Below are 21503 nucleotides of genomic sequence, written 5' to 3'. Positions count from 1 at the left end.
TTTTGTTTTATGCTATATCATGCTAGAATAATTTCTGCCATAGACGATAGAAAGGCCTTGCCATCAAAGAAGAAAACCTGTGAACAGAGCACACAGTTCTTAGAAGAGCTGAAGCCTGTGTGAAGGAAAGCAGGAGTTAAACTAGCTCCTGCATAACAATTGTTTTGGTTTACGCTTGAGGTTCCATCTCTGTGCCTGATTCCTCAGTCTCGCCTTCCACGGTGACTTCGTTAGCAATGAGATGCTAATTAAATTTCATATTTATGATTAGAAAATAAAATCATTGGACCTTTTTAAAATAGATTTTTATGAGTTTTGGCTCAGTCAGCTGAGTCAGCAGTATAGAGTCTGCAAGGCTGAACTTACCGGCTTTGGAAAAAAAAATAAGATAAATAGAGCAAATAATGATAGAAGGAGAATCTAATCTAAAACCTCATACTGTTTCTACACTGTATTAATTTTTGAGCATAAGAAAAATAACTTCTTTTTTTTCCTCCTAGAAGAAATATTCATAGAAATCCATAGTCATGTAGTCATGTATTCATAGAAGTTCACAGTCATGTGGAAATGAACCTTTTTTTCTTTTATCATGTCTCAGAGGGTTCAAGGCTTCAAATTTAATCTAATTCTTAAAATCTCAATTGTAGGTGGAGATATGTTGAAAAGAGATTGATCTATCAGTACTTTTTACCACCATCTATTAACTAGCAAAATACGTATTTCATGGATTCAGAAGGATCAGAATTAGCATGAGTAAGCACTGACAACACAGTGTCAGCCCTCTTCCCCGTGGAGCACGTACTCCTGGGTGGTTTGTACAATAGTGGGGAATCAGAGCTACCTAAATACTGCTGTTGGCCAGATTTATAGGTGCTATATAGAGAGGTTTCTTATTAATGTAGAAATTAGCATTTCACAAAGATTTAAAGGCCCATTTTTCAAATACTTTAGCAGTCAAAGAATGCTGCAGTTGACAAAAGATTTTTGAAAGAGCTCAGCTTCAACCTGAGCATGTAAGAAAGCCCTGATTTTTAAAAGTGCTTAGCACTCAGCAGCTCTGTGATTCATAACACTATCTTATCCCACACTCTGAGGCAAGTCTTGCAAAGATCTGGCCATTTATTTTAATGCCTATAGTCCATCTACACTCTTTGAAAATCTGACCCTAATTACAAGTTGTGCCCTTGAGTGGGAATGAGAAATAGGGGAAATCAACCCCCAGGAATCAGAGCCATTAACTAGTGCTCATGTCGCATGTAACCTCACTTCATATGCACACACAACACTGCATTTAAAACAAATGCTTTTCTGCAGTGTTGTTAGCTTGCAATACTTCAAGCTACAAGGTACAGTTAATGCAAATAGCACGTGAAGAATTGTTATGCTTAGAGGCATAAATTAGGAGAATGGGGAGAAAAAAAAATGCTCCCACTGACTTTTAGTTGATTGTGATGCCTTACCACCCTTTGTATTGTGAAGCATCTCATAAAGATCAGGATTCGGGTGAATATAATCCTGCAAATCTTGCTTTTGTAATATTGCTCGTAAATGCTGCTTTACAGCAGCTGCCCATGCTTAAAAGACTGGGATGCTCACAGATGGAGTGTAATTCTTGCATCACTTTACAGTTTCTATTTTCGCAAATATTTATTTCCACAGTCAGCAGAGAATTCAATAAAATATGGTCCCTCATGCTGATTTTTCTTCATACTTCTTATGTTGACTCATTCTGAAGAACCACACTCAGGTGAAGAGAGAGACAGATATCTTGCTATTTTAGTACTTTGCTTCTTCAGTCTTTTCCAAAAATACAAGTTGACCATGAACAGAACTGCCCTGAGTTTCTTGATGAGAACAGAGTTTAGTGTCTTCATATGGTTAGTTAATTCTTCTGGGATAAGCTTTCCACACCAAAGCTTTATAGCATTTTATTCTATATCGTTAGAGCAATGGTCTCAGTTTTGGATAAAGCAACAGAAGATACTTAATTCCTCCTTGCAATGCTTTGGAAGTAGAAAATACTACAGAATTGCTAAGTATTTGGTATTCTGTTCCCCAAGACAGCAAGACAAGGTCGCAGAGAGGTTACCACTTACAGAAATAAAGTACAATCCTATTAAGCACGGAATCAGATTATTTTTGCTCAAAATTGCTATAGATGTGACTTAAAGGAGCCCTCCTGCAGGATGCAAAGTGGACTGTCTCTAGTTTCCAGAGGTCGCTTTCCTGCTTTTAACTGCACGCCTTGCAGTGAGGCTTTGTTGATGATGCAGAGCTGTTAGCTGCCCCCAGCTGTAGTATCTTCAGGAAACAAGGGTCTGTATGAGGCAGTGCCTCTCCTGCTCCATCCTGAGCTCACAGCTCTCTGTGGCTTTGAGAACACTTCCTCTAAGACTTTCCTCTACAATGTTGACAAATTTGAAAGTCACCCACAACCTCTGTTCAGAAGAAAAGGGAAGTCAGGCAGCCCCCAGCACCTTTCTATCTGCTATATATAGACAGTGAGTTTGAGAAAGAGGATGGTGGGCGTATGTTTCCGGAGCTACGTGACACGGTCCTGCTACACCAGTACAAGAAAGGAGAGGACACAGAGCAAGAAAAGGAGGTGACCAGGAAGCAGAACTGGGAAAAATATGATCATAAAGGAAGTACAACCATTTCCACGTGAAAGGGGAATTTTGATTTCCAGCTGTAAAATAGTGAGCTCCTTCTGATTCCTGGTGAGGTTCTGTTCTTAGGCCGGGCTGTTTGTTATCTTTTGTGTACTTTCTTGTCAAATGGCACCCAATTTTCTTCTGTGTATATTGTGCTGGGCTGATTGAGAAGTTCTTTAGGCACGCTTAATAGGACAGAGGATTTGGTCAATGGCAGGTGACAGAGCATCAAGAAGTATTTCAGTGGCAGTCTGTGACTAGAAGGGAAGCTTGCTTTTTCCAGGGGCTTAGAGGTGCAAAAACTACAGGTGCTTGTTATGTAGGGCATGGCGTTCCTCAAGCAGCAAACTAGCATGTGCGAGAGAGTTCTCTGTTCTTTAAAAATTGCAAGTGTTTTAAAGTAATAGTTAAAGAGGTTACAAAGTGGCTTAAATTATATATGCCTGTGTTCTATCTACATCAAGTTCTTCGTTTACATAAAATGAACAAAATGCATGTGAATGATTGCCATCATCACCTCAAGGAGACCAGACAGTGTTTGATCAAAAAGAATAGATATTAAGCAATTAAGAGCTAAACAAGATTGGATGTCTTCACAGAGCTAGGTACAGACCTATTATACCTTTGCATAGTGCATTGAGATAGTTAAGTGATTCATACTCTCATCCTGTGTGTAAGTCAAAATGTGCGCTGCTGTCATAATGCAGTATGCAGTTGGCATGGGGGTTATTTTTCATGTGTTTGGAGTAGTAGTGTTTGTTAAGGTCGATCCTTATAAAGGCTTATGACAGTTTTTTATTTGTCTGTTCTTTGAATTTTGTTTATTTTGCCTAGACCAACTTAACAGTGGGACTCCCAGTGTAGGATTCTGTTGTATTTTTCTGTTCATTCAGAACAGTGTTCTAAAGCCTGCTGAATGAAGTATTTTTTGCAAGCTTTCTTGGGCCATGGTGAATTATGGTGAGATTATCTGACAGTGTTCAAGACAGGAGCGTAACCTTTTCTGTTGTAAGAATGGCCTACACATTTACTGGCAGTTGTTGCTGAATTTGGAGACTGATAAACTAGAGTGCAGTCCTCCCATCTGATGCGCTGTGCATTAGCATTTGACTGGTTAGGGATGAGAATGCCACCTACATGGAATCATCATCTGACTGCATGGAAAATGTCCTTCTCTGAATGTTTTTTGTTATTGTTTTAACTTGTGTAATGTAGCTGTTTGTAGAAAGTGCAATCTTTTAATAAACAGAATGAGTAGCGGTTTTGGGTGGCACAGCAACACTTCTATTTTCCTGTTTTGTGTGACTCATTATATTAATAGAAGTGAAGTGTTAATAACACTGATGAGAACTAGGCTATCTGTGATAGAATTGTGTGAGTTTCAGATATATGTATCAATGATATGAATCATTGTCCTAACCAGATTGTTATGTAGTTCAGTGCATGCAAATTACCTAGGAACACCCACTCTCTGAACCAAGGAATGTACTGTTTGTTGTACAGGGAGCACACATTCGCTGGTACCTTACCTGCAATCATCAACCCTATTTGCATGTTGGGCTAACTTGAGTTTTGAATTCAAGACTCCAGATATGATGGCAGGAGCTCTCCTAATTACACTCTACTACCTACTTGCCCCACATTGTGTCTCCTCCTCCTAAGCTAATGAAAATCTCATTATCAATTGTAAAAACAGAGTGAGTTAATCTCAAAGAAAAAATTAACCTGAGACCTAATAACTAATTCTGAAGCATTTCTTAGACCAGCATTCTCATGAGCTCTTGGCAGCCTGAGGATGACAGCTTCTTCTTGAGATCTTTGCTTTTAGCACACATTAGTTGAGAGGAAATGCTCATGTCAGTAGTTAATGCTGCACTCAAGAAAGAAAGGCCAGACATATAAACATATTTGTACTACGTTAGCACAGTGATTTCTGTTGTCCTCATCATCATGCATAACAGCATGGAGAATGTGTAGATTAAAGCATTTATTAAATGTCAGGCTTTCAGCTCTCCACTGTTACTTTCCAAATCCTTTTAAATAGATGCACTAAATCCCTGTGGTAAATTATTTATTTAAATTATTGTGCCATTATCTTGATTTGCATGCTCAGAACTAGCATCAATTTCTGATGTATCAGGGTTTGTGGCAGGATCTTCCCTATTTGTCCCTTCATTTGCTTTACACCCCACATTCTTTCTTTTGGCCTTTAAAAAGGCTTTTCCTGTTCTCATCTCTATCTCACTTCTGCTCCTCACTTTCATTCTGTTGATTTCCTTTTTATATTTCTTTTTCTTTTTTTCCTGTTCCCTTTTTGTCTCATTTTCCCATGTCCTCACTATTTTTCATCCTTAAATCTTGTCTTTCTGTCTTCTCAGATTTTTTTCATCATTTGTCATTGCTCACCTCTCTCAATTCTCATTTACTTTCACAAATATTACCACTTAATAATGCTAGTGTTAATAGTTTCTGAAATCTGAGCATCAGATTATTTACAAATATGGAAGATCATAGTAGACCAATACCAAGACCAGCGTAGACAACGACATTTAAAGAGGCAAATCACTCTGTTGACCCTAAAGGAAATCTAATCAACAATTAGATGCAGATAGGACCAAAGTTCTAAGGTAGAAGTCTATGAGATGAAGTTCTAAACAGACAGATTTCTTTTCCATTCATTAGAGAGAAACTAGATTTCTAAGTTAAACTGGATGCCTTATCCAGGTTGGTGAGATGACTCCACCCTCTGTCTCTTTTTATAAATTCATTCTTCTATCTGTGGTGCTTAGCAGGTATGCTGCTGGGGGTGCTAGAATTAGCACACAGCATCTTCATGGTATGTAGAAAATAGTGACACAGAAAAATGACAGTGTCGTCAAAACATAATTGCTACATTTCTTTAAGCTATTTGTAGAGGAGGATTTTTCCATTTTCGATGTTTATTATTGGTAATATATGTTCTACAACCAAATCTGATTGGATCGTGCATGTTCAGGGTAGCACAACCTGCTGTTGGTTTGCTATTGAGACAAAATTAGTCATTTCCTTCCTGTGTGATAACATGATAAGAGCTGTGAAGTTCTAAGCTGGCAAACCTGAGGAGGACATAGGCTTTAGATATTCTCACCAGCCAGAGAGCAAGGTGGTAAAGCATAGATCTGTGCTTTTTATGAAGCCCCAATGATTACAGGATCCTAATAAATACGTCGGAGTGATTAAGGACTCACAACAAGATTTCATTGGGCAAAACAGCATTCTTAGTATGCAGTTTTTTTTCCTTCAGGAAGTGATAGGTACTTTATAGCCTTTTGTGTGCAATTTCAAAAGCAGGCTAAAGCTACATGTAATAAGTGTGGAATTCAGTGCAAGGACTATTAGAGTATTAAGCTATATTATCCTGCAGTTCTGAAAAACTAGGATGTGTGTTGTATACAATGTTTTCTGGTTTAGGTGATAATAAGCAAACCATTGGTTCTACTGTATTAACAATACTAATAATTGATCCTTGCTTTATCTGTGCACATTTCTTTTTCACTGAGATAGTTTTATGTGGGTCTATTCTTAGTAGAGTAACTAAAGGCAAAGAAAGAGGTAATTAAAGAGAATTCCTATAGCATTAATTCTTCTGGTCCTCTTGTGTTAGGGGAAGAATAGTGATTAGAGACAAATCTCTGATTTATTCTATTGCTTTCATTTTTTCATAGAGCAGAGATACTGAAGGAGCAACGTGATAGAATTCTTCATTTCTTTTTCTCTCATTTGGTTGTTTTTGAGATAATACTTATGAAAATGAGGGGAATTTTCTTTCCCTCTTATGTTTGTAAATGCAATATGAATATGCCTCTTGAACAAGTTAGGCAGGTTGTTTGGGTTATCTCTGTCTCTCTCCTGTTTAGAAAATGGAAGTAATATTTATGACTGTGGCTATCATCTGGCTTCACTGAAGATCCAGGTTTACCTTGCTGAAGCTTTGCATGTCTAGTAATGGTTTGGTTTTGTTGTTTTTTTTTATACATTGTATGTAACAGGAAGATTGACTCAATGGACAGAAAATATTTGTGCTAAAATAATCCTACTTTGTGTTTAAAGCTTCCTGCTCTTCTTCTACTTTGGAATTCTACTTTGGTATACTTAGTCTATATTTCTCTTTTATGTTTTATTGGGTTCGTGGCGGTCTGTGGGCTGTCTGAATCTTTCATATAAAGAGGAAGCTCTGCTATATACAAAGTGGTTCTTTCCATGTCCAGCCACAGTGACCTGAAACAGAAATACAGCCCTATTTTTCAAGTGTTGTTTGCTTCAGAAAGTATTCTAAGGCTTACAAAACCTGAAGTAATAAAACTGTGCTAATAATAAAAGTTTTTCTATGGCCTTCCCATCTTAGTGGTTCCAAGTGCTTTGCAGTCACTACTGAATGAGTCCTACCTTGTCACAGAAATACTTGCTACCAGCCTCAGTTTCAGGTGTGGACACTGAGGTAGAAAGAATATAAAGTGCTGGTTCTCAAAGGCGGGTTAAGGCTTTGTCTCCTCTCATTTGCAGTCCAGATTTAGGCACCTGTATGGAAAGCAACTTGAAAGTGTAAGCAAACAAATTGTTGTCTTAATCAATGTTTAAGCTTTTCAGAAATGGTTTGCAGTACTGTAGAACATTCAGCACTGCAGCTAGCATAATTGGAAACTGCTGGTAGTGAGCATTTGAGAAAACCAGGATGTAAATAGAGCTCTCCTGTCTCCCTAAGCAAAGGAATATAACTTCCCTATCACACTTTAAACTGTGGCTTTCCTCTAAAATTAAAAATAGCACTAAATCCCTTTGTGGTTTTGTGGTTCTCTGATATACAAATCAACATCTATCCATACAAGCAGCTTTTGAGAAAATTTCCTTGTTGTTATGCTTATATCATATGAGTTGCTACACAAACTTGAGGGAGAAAGGGCATCACTCCATGAAGTCTAGAGATATGCACAGAAAAAGCTGTAATACAAATAGCCTCAAAATGTTGGGGATAATATACATAGTTTTTAAAAGCTTTTTGCATCATTGTATTTTGCTTTAGTGTGCTAATTCATATGTGATCCTTTTCTTTTTTATATGCACATATTTAGTATTTAACATGAACAAACTTATGTTTATATTAACTTTTAATTTGCACGTTTTGCGTGGTGGTTTCTTTTTAAATACTGTTAGTCTGTGAACATCTGTGACAAATGCAGAAGTCCCAAGCATAAGAACAGTTCACCCTTCCAAAACAAACTTCCTCCTGCTCCTAACCGTGAGTACAATACCCTTTTTGTGTGTGTGTATTTCATGAAGGGCATATCAAGAAATCAGCAATGCTAGCTGAAGCCTTCATTTGCAGTCTGCTACATGGTGGTTTCTCAGTATCGACAGGCTGTCAAGAATTCACAGCAAGAGCATGCAAATAATTAAGGAGCTGAAGGGTTAATTTTTGCACCATCATGAAATTAAATCCCAAAAATGAAGCCTCAGGATGTGCCTTGATGAAGAGCACTTTACAGAACCCCTGGTTCTGAAGCCTAGAGGCTTTATTCCCTTGATCAGTGGAGAGTGTCACTGACGTATGAAAGCGTGGAGTCTGGGTGAGAACAGAGAACAGCTTTAACTGCAAGGTGATTTGTTCAGTTGAAAAATATAACAAAAAAATAGCAAACACATAGAAAGATTCATTTGTGTGTAACAGCCAAGAGAAGAATATTCCCCGAGAGAGCAAAGGAGATGAGGGGAGTAGAGCGTTTCTTTCAGTGTAAAAAAGGGATTCTCTCTTTTATTTGTCTGCATCTATAGAGACCTTTGAAATAGATGGGACTAGCTGAGATTATTACTGGATTAAGATCTCCTGCAGTTAAAAGCTACGTTGTATACTAACTACTGAAAGGAGCAGCAGGAGAGCAATTTTTTAACTGCTGTGGCAATTCTTATTTCTTTTTGGCTACTGTTTGTTGAAGTCAGTCCAAGTCTGTGATTTCACACCTGTGATTTGTAATGGACATTGTAGTATTTCTGACATATCACAACTTCTGAATGTGTTAGGTTACAACTCAAGAGGTGCTGGAGTCAGAAACTAACTAGATAGTGATAATGAAGGTCAGATGAAATGATTGCACAGTTTAAAACTTTTTAAGTCTGTCATTTTTAATTTGATAAGTAAAAACAACTTCTGTGCAATGTCATTACAGGAAGGAGGCAGGGAATAAAATCCTTTAAAAGACTGCAATATACATGTGCTGTTGAAAATCTCCTTTTACAATTAAAGCCACTAATGTAATACCTTTATTAGCTTTCTGAGTTTCAGTTGTCACATCTGGTTTTGTACCAGCATAATAAAATTTCATCTAATCATAAGCGTTTTATTTCTTATTCAATATTACGTTATATGCTAAATCTAAATATTAAGTGGTTACTATGAAGGCTGCTCTATTAGTATCAGCTATTGGTTTCCATTGTCTCTGGAAAAGCTGCAAAACACAGTGGAGTTATGTGAAGATTATATACTCATAGACCAGTCTAGCCAAGGAAACACAACAGGCAATACCCAAGCTCTGGGAAGGAGAGGAGTGTTACCCATTATGCAGTAGTAATCCCTCAAAGGGGGTGAGTAACAGCATGGAGAACTAGGAGAGTGCTTAGCTGTGCTTCTAGTAGGGTATTTCCATCTTGAAAACATGAAGAAGAAAGCAAAAGGATGATTCTCTCATTGCTACATGGCAATGACGGACTACTCCACTGAACATTGTTTCGAAGGGCTTGATCCTGACAATAGGCTGTGCTTAATAAGTCTGCTACCAGAAATGCGCTTTTAAAATTCTTAACCACTCGTACAATATATTTATTACTTTCCCATTAAATGTTATATCCTCAAAATAACAGTATAGATATGTTATGCCCGTACATGAAGGACTATTTGTTAAAGGTATTTTTAATGTAATGTAAAAAATGTATTCATGTTGAGAATTATGCTGATGAGTGAACTTTTCTTTGAATCATTTAATGAAGAAATCCCTTACTAATGTCCTAAGGGAAGTGCTGACAGAGAGTGTAATAAGTTCTGGTTCAGTGCAGCAGACTGCAAGATATTTTGCATTTTATAAAATTCAGGCAAGTGCTTCTGAGGTCCATCTGTGAGCTTACTGGAATGCTTTGAAAAAGCAAAGGGCCTGCAACATACGTTTTTTTTAGATGCAGTAGCTGTGGCTAGATGACTAAAATACTGTGACCTTCTGCTTTATTGCCTTCTCCACAGAATTCAGATTTTTTTTTTTATTATTTTATTTTTTTTTTTTTATATGTACAATGTTTGTTAAATTCACCTTTGAAATTAAATATACATTTTTTTCCAGAACAACTGGTGGACAGTAAGGTTCATGAGAATGTATGAATATTTCAGATGAAGCTATGTTTCACCATCAGAATTCCTCCCACTGCTACCTACTTTATATAGCTTTATCTGTTGTTTTACCTTTATACTGTTAATTGCTCCAGTGTCAATTTTACCACATGCAAATGCTGGTACACAGTAAAAATTTATTCCACCTTGTAAGCAGTTCATAGTCTCAGAGAGACTTTCTCCTAATGACAGCCATGGCCCCATGATCCTAGATCCCACCAAGCAAATGTGGTCTTCCCTGCCCTCTGAGGATGGCTGTCTCTTCTGGCCCATTTAATAGCAGCCAGTGGAGTAGTAAAATTTACATGCAATCAGCAGAGCTAATGCTAAAAAATGGTTCCTGGGATATGAAATTACAAAGAAAAGAATTCTGCAAGAGCTACTGGAGTACAAGAGAGAACAGCAAAGCTTCTGGCACTTCTCCCGTAACCTGTCCATGATATGAGGAACTCATTCAATTTTTTCTCATAGAGACATTGAACCCCAGCCTAGAATTCTGGACAATTTGGGAAGACATTTGAAAGAACAAGGCAAGGAACATGCGTTTTTGTAGGACTATTTTGCATTTTATTATGATAGAACACTGACAAACACATTATCTAAAAGATTAGCACTTGCATTTTTAGTTTCCAAAATGAGGAGTTAATCGCCTCTGGCTATACAGAATAATAGCTGGTTCTGCCCAGTGACGTTCAGTGTAATGTATCATGCTTTGCAGTTCCTAAAGTTGGAAGCTGAGGAAATTATAACACAATGCAGAGAGCTTTTCTGGTCCAAGAAAAACACCTTGCTTTAGTTACTGATTACCACCAAAGCCTCATAAAGCACTGATCTCAACTCTTATGACCTAAGAACTGCACATTCTTCTTATACCATGGTCTCTTATAGGCTAAAATAACTCCTGAAACAGAAGCTTAACTTCCATGTGCCACCTGGATTGCAAGATCTTGAAAAAGCAAGAATGTAAAAATGAGACTTTTTTGAGATCTTGACATTTATCACAAATTTAAGAGGGAAAGATTTTTACAGTTTCCTTACTATTAACTTAGCTTTACTACAAGTTTTTTTCACCTTGTTGCCCGCCTTGTAACCTTCTCTAATGAGATGGTTACAAATTAGGAGTTGGCAGGAAATTGCTTAGCAAGCACTCAAAGATCATGTGATAGCTTTTGCATGAGCCAAGAACGTTTTCAGGCTTCAGTGATACAATGCTCATACCTATCCACTCATGCAGAGAGAGGCAAGGTCTGAACTCACGGGTACTGGCATTCGTGCCCACATGTCCATCAGTACACACACAGCTCCAGGAGGCAGGCATGCATAACTACTTGCCTATGAGTTAACTCTTCTTTAGGTATAGTTATTTTCATCATTTGGCTTGTCACAGATATGCAGGGAAGTTGCATGTTCAAATCAGTACAGCTGAGAGCAACAGGGGAGATGAGAATGAAAGCTGTAGCTTCCTGCAGTGAGTATTTGTCTTTGTTCTGAGCTTTGTATGTTCATACCCTTTCTTGCATCGCACCACGTCCTTTACTATTGCTTCTATTATGAAGAGGGATTCTCTGACTTCAGGAGACCTTCATGGAGTTAGCTGAGCTACAGATTCATCACCAGAGAGCAATACTCAATAGTTCATAGACTCAAGATAGCTCTTGTCTGAACTGTCACTTTCCAGATGAGCTGTGGACAGGCTGCACTTCAGTTCAAACAGTTTCAATATAGGGCAGACTCAGCATTAGTCAGAAGTGATTTTAAGCTCATTCTATATGACATGGAAGCACAAAACCAAAACAAACCAAAACAAAAACAGGATAGAAACTGTCCTGTTTGATGTTCATTTGCCAATTGTTTCCCTTGTTAAGGAGGAGAGCCGGAGATGGATGACTGCCTGGAGACACTGAAAGATGAGGAGGAAGCTTTGTGGGAGAACGTGGAATGCAACCGGCACATGCTGAGCCGGTACATCAATCCTGCCAAACTGACCCCCTACCTGCGGCAGTGTAAAGTAATCGATGAGCAAGATGAAGATGAGGTGCTTAACTCGCTTATGCTGCCCTCCAAAATTAACCGAGCAGGTAATTATTTTATGAATGGCTACATCTGTATCCCTGTTTGAATGGTATTACTTTGCTAAGTCTAGAGGGAGCCCGTAGCAAGTTACAGATTGTCAAATGGAAACCATATATCCCATTTATGGGAGGTTTAATGTGAAGAGGGGGAATCTGCTGCTGTTATTTTGATAACAATGACTCTTGCCAGTGTTGTGCAGACCAGAGCTTGTGGGGTACATGTTCCCATCACAGCCTTGGCAAATATTTCATTTAACACAAGCAGCAGCCCTTGCCATTCCAAGGGTAGATTTTCAGCTGTCTTGTGGTGCTTCGTGATTTGTCACCGAAGGGTCTGCCATCCTAGCATTTCAGTACTGCCTGGTAAAAGCTGCACTGAATAAGGCATCTTTTGAAATTCCTGTTGCAGCGACCAATTTGCTTGCACACCTTCAGAATAACGATCAGCACAAACATAAAGAATGTGTGGCATTACTTCATGAGTTCAGCTGAACTCAATTAATCAGCCAGATTTTCCACAGTGCATTGCTGTGTCAGAGACAAACCTTAAAGAGATTTGACTTCAGGGATACGCCGCTTGCTTATGCTACTCATAGTGCTGTTAAGTCACCTCTCAGTCTGTTCCGTGTGGGTTGTTCTCAGGGCGGCTACTGGACATTCTTCACACCAAGGGCCAAAGGGGCTATGTGGTTTTCTTGGAGAGTCTGGAGTTTTACTACCCTGAGCTGTACAAACTGGTGACGGGGAAGGAACCCACAAGGAGGTTTTCCACTATTGTTGGTGAGTAAAATCAGTCCCAAAGCCTATTGAAATGAGGGCTATCTTGAAGACTGTGTTTGATCTTTTAGGCAAGAAGTGCGAATAAAAGCTAGTGTTTTAGTAGCATTGCGCAGTTTTTCAGTCCCTTTCAATGGACAAGGAAAGAACAACAGGTGAGGTACAAAGAAAAGGAAGATCCTAGTTGTATGAATGGGGCTGTAGAGCTTCAAATGAAGTGACAGCCATTACAAAAGGTCTCAAGAGAAGAAGCACTGGAACAGCAGACTTAATTTACGTGAATGAGTGACACATGCAGAAAATCTGAAGGATTCGGATTAATTGTATTTGTACAGATCCATTTTACAATGTTTGTGCTATTTCTATAGACATGTCAGCTCAGCTGCAACAAGACAAATTTTAAGGCTTCATATTCTATCTAAGCAAAGCTGTATGCATGTATATTGTGATTCTGGTAATAGTATGCTGTGTAATACTTGTACCGTTCCCAGTTAGATATATAAATGTGTATGTATTTGTACATAGGCTACATCTCTGTACATAATTTGGGATACTTATTTCTTATTCAGTTTTGCTGATCCTACTTAAGTTACTTTAAGAGAAGTTGATAAACTGTTCAAACATTTCAGTGGAGGAGGGACATGAAGGCCTTACCCATTTCCTAATGAATGAGATCATTAAGCTTCAGCAGCAAGTAAAGGCAAAAGATGTGCAGCGCTACGAACTCTTGGCAAAATCTCGCCAATTGGAGGATGAGAGAAAACAACTAAAGCTGAACAAGATAGAGCTGCTGACCTTTCAGGAGAGATACAACAAGATGAAGGAGGAAAGGAACAACTACAATGATGAGCTGGTCAAGGTGAAGGATGAGAACTACAATCTGGCCATGAGATATGCCCAGCTGAGTGACGAGAAGAGCATGGCTGTGATAAGAAGCCGAGACCTCCAGCTAGAGGTGAGAGAAATGCTCTGGGTACCTTTAATCAGGAATAGTAATGGAGGATGCCAGTGGCATGTGGCAAAAAGAGACCTTCCCTGACAGTAGAGAGATGTAGAGCTCTCATTCGCTTTGCTTATCCAGATGATTAGGGGCACCACTGTACAGAAATGCCTACTGCAGTGGTGTGTATTAATGGCAGGTAATTTACATACTTATAATGGATTAGGAGAAAATAACATACATAAAAGCAAAATTTTAAAAACATAATTGTTTGCTAGAATAATAATTTTAGCTTTTCAAGCTCAATAATGTATTAAGGCAGTTATCCAGGTTTGCATTACAGTGTTTTACTGAAAAAGTCTCACATAGAATATTGAAATATCTTGGGGCCATTTAGAAAACAGAATTATTTCAAGTGCACTAAAATTTATTCTTGTGTGTGTGTCACAGGTGAGACAGAGTAAACAACAACCCACAGTGGATATGGATACTGAGGTTTATTTTAGAACCAAAGAGATTAGACATTTTATGCCACTTTGCTTTTTCACACAGTCATTTGTTCCCCTCCCTTGGTGCTGCCTTTTATCAGGCTCAGTGCTCCTACTCTGTATGGAGATCGCTGCTGGTGCAGGAAGCTCAGGCAGAAATTTGTGTCAGTTTCTGCTGCTTGCAGTCACCAGTTGCAGGTGTTACTGGCCAAGGATGCTGGGTTTTCAGGTTTTCCCTGGCATTCATATCCATGCATCTCTGATCTCCAGGATACTCCACCACTTCCAGGTTTTTCCTCCAGCCAAGATCATCACCTTCTTCTTTCCACACTCCATTCCTTCTCAAGTTACTTTTTGGGAACCCCTCTACTCTATCCAGAACCCCAAGCCCCCCTTTATTCCCAATCCAAATAGTTTATGTGCAGAAGCACAATGTGTGGTCATCCTCCTAAGCAGTAGTTCTGTCTTGAATCTCTATTTATTATAGGATCAAGGATGTGATGCTTTATTAGTCCCAAATTTATCAAAATTTACAACCAGTCCATACCAGTTACAGTGAGCAAGTAGCTGGCTTCTGCTTGAGAGTTCAAAAGTTCAATGCTGGACATTCACCACACACACATCTATACACAATTATCTGCTGCTTGTTAGCATTCGCAGTTTAAGTTATTTTTTCCACCTATGACAGTATGTTTTCACCTGAAAGTGAGAGTGTTTCCAAAACAGTCACTGCCAGAGCTAGAAATGATTTCTTTCCTTTCTTATTTCTCCTTTTTACTGCTCCCTGGCTGTTCTAGATTGACCAGCTGAAACATCGCTTGAACAAGGTGGAAGAAGAATGTAAACTGGAGAGGAACCAGTCACTGAAACTGAAAAACGATATTGAAAACCGACCCAAAAAGGAACAGGTGCTGGAGCTGGAGCGGGAAAATGAGATGATGAAGACTAAAATCCAGGAGTTACAGTCCATCATTCAGGTATAAATGCAGAGTACTACACTGAAGAAAGCTACACACTTCAACTTACCCTCCCTGCTTACCCAGATGATGGAATCAGCAGCCTTTGACCGCTCCTTGCCTCCAGGCATCCCCACACTCATCTCCCATACTGTCTCACATACTCCATTTCTCACAGCCTGCTTCACAGTATCTAAATATCTGGAGGAGGCTGGGAGTGTAGACAGAGAAGCAGCTGGTGGTGACAGCTCCCACGCAGTTTTAGTAAGGCATAGGGGGTTGAGTCCACAGTGGGGAAACTAGAAACTATGAACAGGAGAAGTTGGCATGGTCTCTGCTACAAAAAATATTGTCGTCTGATAAGTCAAGCTGTTGAGAAATTGGCTCTTTCAAGGTGCAGAGTGCAGCTGCTTAATTAATGAGCATTCAACTCCATGTTTTAATCCTGCCGTGGTCCTTTTTACTAGTATGTCAGTACAAAGCTGGGCCTATTAGCCAGCCTAGAAATTTTTGACACTGTCCCTGTGTACCCTGTTCTATGCTATTGCCCCACCTGTGCCAAAAAGTCCTGATGAAGCAAAGCATAATAAAGGTTTCTGAACTTGGGTGGTCACTGATTTCCAGAATGCCCCATAAAGAACTGCTGTAACTTGCACAAGGAGCTTAACCAGCCCTTTTTTGGGAAACAAAATTGGGAAAAAGGTTGATACACAGCTAATTTAGCACTGCATTACACTGTGAAGAGCATAGCCAAGTATTAGGGTATATGTGAAAGTGATCAACACTTTGCTGGGCAAGACTAGTGGCCTTTTAAAATAGCACTTGAAAAATTATCAATAGAAAACATTTCAGAACATGGCCGTAGCCTTTAGCAGTGCCTAACAGTTCTTAGTTTTAATACAAATCCAATTCAAAGGTTGAAAAAGCATGTGGTGTAGAAGATTCTGGGAGTTCTGGTCCATGTAGACTCTCTCATATTGATTGAAATGGTCTTATAGCACCTAAAGTAACAGATGAATTATCATGAAATGTCTAAAAATAGGGTTGTAATTCTCCTGAGTGAAAGTATAAATAAACAAAAGGCAGTTTGTTTTAGAAATATTTACTTTATTAGGTAACCGAAATGTCACTGAAATCTCCAACTTAGTCTAGGTATTTTAAAAATAAATATGCACGTTACTTGCTTGCATTTTGTGCCTTTTTCATCTTGCATTCATTGTTAATTTTGGATGACAGTTTATTTGTTGGAACCCGCTCTGGTAATCTTGTTAATTTTAAATCTGAAAGAAAAAATATTGCTGGACACCATAGAAAATGAAGCTGTGGTACAAGCGAATTTGGGCATGTTTAATATTCTCTAAGCATAGCCCTCTAAAGCCTATGCATGCTTTAAAAATTCCTCTGAATGTTTTCTTAGGCCCTGCTCTTTGGCAAAGGGTGAATTTTGTGTTCAGTGAAAGCTGATTAATAGAGAAGAATTTTAAATGCAGGGTTTGGAGTAAAGAATTGAGACTGCATCCAAAATGGATCAAATTATAGCCAGTACAATAAAACAGTAAAACTGTTCCTTCATCAGACTATTCTGACAGCAAGACAGACTTTATTCATCTTCTCTGACAGTATTTTAAAATATGAACAAATGCCCATCTCTTCTGCTGCTTTCCCATTGCAATACCATGTTCATTTTATATTCCACTTGTTTGTTACCATCTTTTTTTCTTTTTTCCCCTACGATATGCTTTTCTCTTTCCCTGGCCTGTCTCATAAAAATGTCTTTCCTCAGGCTGACAAGCGGAGTTTACCAGATTCGGACAAAGCCATTTTGGATATTCTGGAACATGACCGTAAGGAGGCACTAGAAGATCGTCATGAGTTGGTCAACAAGATCTTTAATCTCCAAGAGGAGATTCGTCATGTGGAGGACTTAAGAGATAAGGTGAGAAATGAAAGGATGGAAAGAAACAGGATATTTCAGGCTAGTACCCAAAAGATCTTTTAGAGCAGTAGTAGTTAATGATCTGTCATTTTCCAGTATCTTGAAGAGAAAGAAGATCTGGAGTTAAAGTGTTCAACGCTAGGAAAAGACTGTGAGATGTACAAGCACCGTATGAACACTGTGATGATACAGCTAGAAGAGGTGGAAAAGGAGCGAGACCAGGTATCTAACAGTTAAAGTGGGGAAAATTAGTAGCAAAAGTCTGTATCTCTTCTGTGTCACTTTGGGGGACTGTGGGTAATTGGACCCCAAATACCATTAAAACATAAATATTTACAAGAAACTCTACTCATTGGAATTTGCATTATAATAATTATACGCAGGATGATATTGGGTTGTTACCACAGAGTAGCATATTCTTAAGATCTTAACAACTACTGCAGGCTTTATATTAGTGTCCATACAATTTACACTCTGGAGTATTTTGCCACCAACCCAGAGAGAACTGGAGATGAACCACCCTCATCATCATATTTTTAAATGGTACTACTGTGGCACGTCCTGGTCTTCACTGCTGTGTTAATTGGTGGATGGTTACAATTTCTGAAGTCCCCATTCCAAATGCCTTACAAACAAAACCGGGAGAAAGTATCTGGTGCCCAGATACAAAACAGGTTTCTTCTCTCCACTGCAGGCATTCCGCTCACGTGATGAGGCTCAGACACAGTATTCACATTGTCTGATTGAAAAAGATAAATACAGGAAGCAGATTCGAGAGCTGGAGGAGAGAAATGATGAACTCCGAATTGAAGTGGTTCGGAAAGAAGCTTGCATTGTTAACCTAGAGTGCAAACTCCGACGGCTCTCTAAGGACAATAATTTTCATGACCAGGTAGGGTTGAGAAGGACAAACATGAGTTATTTATTTAAGACTTCACTTGTAAAACAATATAATATGGAAGGAAGAGAAGACTCCATTTATTTCCTCCATTAATTAACTAAAAAACCTACTTCTACTAAATGCTAACGCTCTGAAAATTTTTTCAGTGCAGTGGGGTTCAAGTTATCCATGTCACACACATAGCTTCTCAAAGGCTGGAATTTCACTTCTTGATTTAAAATGGATGGGAAAAATTCTAGAAAGAATGAATTTCTGCACTGGGGTAGGAATTGTGAATTCTTTTGAGGAATTTGTTCCAGTAGACAAAAATCCCCACAGATGTCAATCTGAGTTACTTTTTTTGGGACTGGACCACATTCTATGTGAGCTGAAGCACTCAAGTCACATAAAATTCTATCAGATTACTCTAAAGGGAAGTCATGAGCAATTGTACCAAACTCTTCTCAGTAGTGTTTCCCTCTGATCTTTAGAGTTTGCCAAGGAATCTACCCATTACCATTATCTCCCAGACCTTTGGGACTTCTAGCCCAAAAGCCAATGGTCAGGAAGCAGATGACTCCTCCACTTCTGAAGAGTCTCCAGAAGACAACAAATTCTTCTTGCCTGATCAAGCTCGACTGAAGAGAAGAGTGAACCTAAAGGGAATCCAGGTATGTTTTAATATCAGTCTGGAATGGTACAGTGCAGGGACTGTTAGAACAAAGAGACGATACATGTTGTTGTTATGCCTGTGGAGCACTGTGCTATAAAGATAGGAACAGATTTGTATAATACTGTCAGTTTTTACCCTGTGGTGATTTGTGTCTTGAGGAGCAGATTTAATCAGGCTTCATTGACCATTTTCTGTCCCTTTTCTCCATATTCTCCTTGTTTCTGCTGTTCATTCACATTCTTGGAGCGCTGTCAATAAATTGATTCGTTGCCTCCTTAACAGTAGTGAAAAAAATGACATAATGCCTGAAGTCTAGCACACAAGGAACTGAAGGTGGAAATTGAAGCATTGGTGGAAAAGCTCACATCAATAGGTAGAAATAATACAAAGAAATGGACACAATCTAGAGTCAAATTAACTGTCTAATTTAGAATTAAATTATGGCAATTTCCTCTCACTCAAAAGTAAGGGGTAGCATGAGTTAGGTCCATGATTTCACCAACTAGCTGCATTCACACTGCTATTATCTGATGCTATGTTCATGAATTGTAAAAAATATACAGTCTAACATTTGGGGTTTTGAGCTTCTCTTCCCTTTCATCTGCATTTGAATTCTCCCTGCCCTTCATAACCTTTCTGAGCTTTTACTGTCATTATTACTTATGGCAATAGAGCTGCATTTTTTACATTTCATGCTCCAAAAGGATGCCTGTTGTATTAACAGCTGCCTGAAACCAGTCCCAAGGCACCCACTTAGCTTTTTTTTTCTTACTTTGTTCCCTCAGCAGATTCTGGAAATTGCAATACATTTAGGCCATATTTTGAAAGTAGTTAGGTAGATAAATCCCATTCATGGAAGTGACATTTAGATACCTAAATATCTTCAAAGTTTGAGGTCCTGTTGTTTAAATGAGGACAAATATGCAGCACAAAGGTGAAAAGGGGGGTGAAAATCTCTTTTTTACAGTACGTGGCAAATATCCTGCACTTGTTTTGATTTTTGTCCTCTTTCTTATAGATAAATCCAAGAGCTAAATCCCCTGTCGGCATGAAAACAACATCAGAGTTTCAAGGTCAGAAAGAGCACCTATGTCCTTATTCCTTTTCTGTTGCTTTGTCTCATTCATTCCATCTCTTTAAGTTATTTTAACAAACATTCCAATTCTGGATGTTCTTAACTAAGTCCAAGCCAGTAAAACAGAGAGTGTATCTCACAGTGACTAATGTCAAAAACTGAAGTAGTCAAGTGTTCTACTCAATCAACCTCTCCATCCAGAGATACCTCTACAAACACACAGTATTGCATTCAGTAACTAAATTTTCAGTTTACTTAATTTTCCTTTTAGCTTATAAAAATTGTAAAGGCTGTTTTGTGATACCTGTACTAAATGTGATAATACTATTCTCTTTTGGCTGTTGGAAAAATCCTTTGAGCTGTATAGACCCCAATCTAGTGATCATCTAATGAGTTTCCTTGTCCTTCAGCAAAAAGGAAGGACTTTTTAGAAATTATTTTTTAAATCTAAAGCATTGCAAAGGCTGGAGTGGGGGAGGGTTGACCCACCCATCAGCCAGCTGCCAAGTTACCAAATTAGTTGCTGTATACTCCTAATTCCTCTTATTTAGCTAACACTGTTCTCAAAGCAAAGATCTTAAGCAGCACTTCCGTTATTTTTATCTGCTGCAGCATGGTAGCTGTTGTACAAAATAACAAGGTAAACGTGGTTTCCTACTGTAACACATCATATGTATGGTTAGTATTAGGTGATGGCAAAGTTAGTTTGAATTAGAGGTGCTGGAGAAGGGAGGAAATCCACAGAGACATTCACCTGGGGCTGCTGAAGGATCTCAGACTTCCTGGTCCCAGCTGTAAATTTTTGGTTGTAAAAAAAAAGAAAAAAAAAATGAATTCAGTGAGTCAGCCTTAATGCAGATTGTCAGATCCAGATGATGAAGTTAAAACACAAAGGAATAAAACAATCCTTCTCTAATCTGGTATTTAGTATTCGTAGAGCTAACAAAAAAGTGCAGGAAAGAATTGAAAGGAATGGTTGGCAAGAGGCTGTTCAGCGTGGTGTGCATTTCTGTCCCAGGGCAGGAAAGGGTGCCAGTGCTGCCGAGTGCCTTCTGCAGCCTCTGTCCAGTACAGGAAGGACAAACATGATAAACTGAAATGGAAAGATAATCTTAGGTGTTGTTGCAAACCTGTCAAAAATTCTGTATTGAAAGTGATCTAACATCATTTTCTTTGCTGTCTGTATTTTTCTCTGTCATCTGTAAGCGCAGCAGTCAGAGCACAGGATGAAGATGGGGCTGATGCCAGCAATGGCCGCACAGACACTAGTTCCTCTAATTCTGTTTCCATCAGCAGCTGTGAAGTCAGCAAAATTGTAAGGAGCCTTCCGATGCCCCTTGCCTGTCTGCAACCTTCTCTCCTAACGTGGCTGAGAGCTTCTGCAACGCAGTGTTATCACTTCACTAGCATCCCAGCTGTGATCAAACTCAAGACCTTTGTCAGAAGCTCTCTTAATCCTTTTACCAGCATTTTGTTAGAGCCATGTTATTAGCCTTTTCCAAAATTACAGAACTGCTCTATGTTTATTGACAATTATTTTAGAGGTATTTATGACCTCTCACTGTCTCCTTATACCGTTTCACATTTGCTGTTAGGAAGATGAGATTCTCTTTGAAAGCTGCTTTGTAATGTAAGAAAATTTTC

At 38.8% G+C, this 21503-nt stretch overlaps 1 protein-coding gene across 4 annotated transcripts in view; it reads left to right on the top strand.

Annotated features, from left to right (window-relative positions):
- The window catches only part of CARD11 (caspase recruitment domain family member 11), a 43991-nt gene that overhangs the window by 9650 nt on the left and 12838 nt on the right, over nucleotides 1-21503 (top strand). For 2 of the 4 annotated variants that reach the window (XM_005020113.6, XM_072023715.1), the window contains exons 2-11: nucleotides 11928-12140; nucleotides 12777-12914; nucleotides 13541-13866; nucleotides 15137-15316; nucleotides 17079-17231; nucleotides 17328-17453; nucleotides 17926-18123; nucleotides 18603-18782; nucleotides 19803-19857; nucleotides 21071-21174. In XM_005020113.6, the coding sequence (XP_005020170.3) occupies nucleotides 11928-12140; nucleotides 12777-12914; nucleotides 13541-13866; nucleotides 15137-15316; nucleotides 17079-17231; nucleotides 17328-17453; nucleotides 17926-18123; nucleotides 18603-18782; nucleotides 19803-19857; nucleotides 21071-21174 (1673 nt within the window). Of the gene's footprint in view, nucleotides 1-2581; nucleotides 2721-11382; nucleotides 11531-11927; nucleotides 12141-12776; nucleotides 12915-13540; nucleotides 13867-15136; nucleotides 15317-17078; nucleotides 17232-17327; nucleotides 17454-17925; nucleotides 18124-18602; nucleotides 18783-19802; nucleotides 19858-21070; nucleotides 21175-21503 lie in introns of those variants that run through there. The other 2 variants (XM_038187020.2, XM_038187019.2) reach the window with 2 other exon arrangements.

Source organism: Anas platyrhynchos, chromosome 15, assembly GCF_047663525.1.
Source record: "Anas platyrhynchos isolate ZD024472 breed Pekin duck chromosome 15, IASCAAS_PekinDuck_T2T, whole genome shotgun sequence".
NCBI classification, from domain to species: Eukaryota; Metazoa; Chordata; class Aves; order Anseriformes; family Anatidae; genus Anas; species Anas platyrhynchos.
Note: the sequence above shows the minus strand (reverse complement) of the source record. Positions and strands in the feature narration are given on the sequence as shown.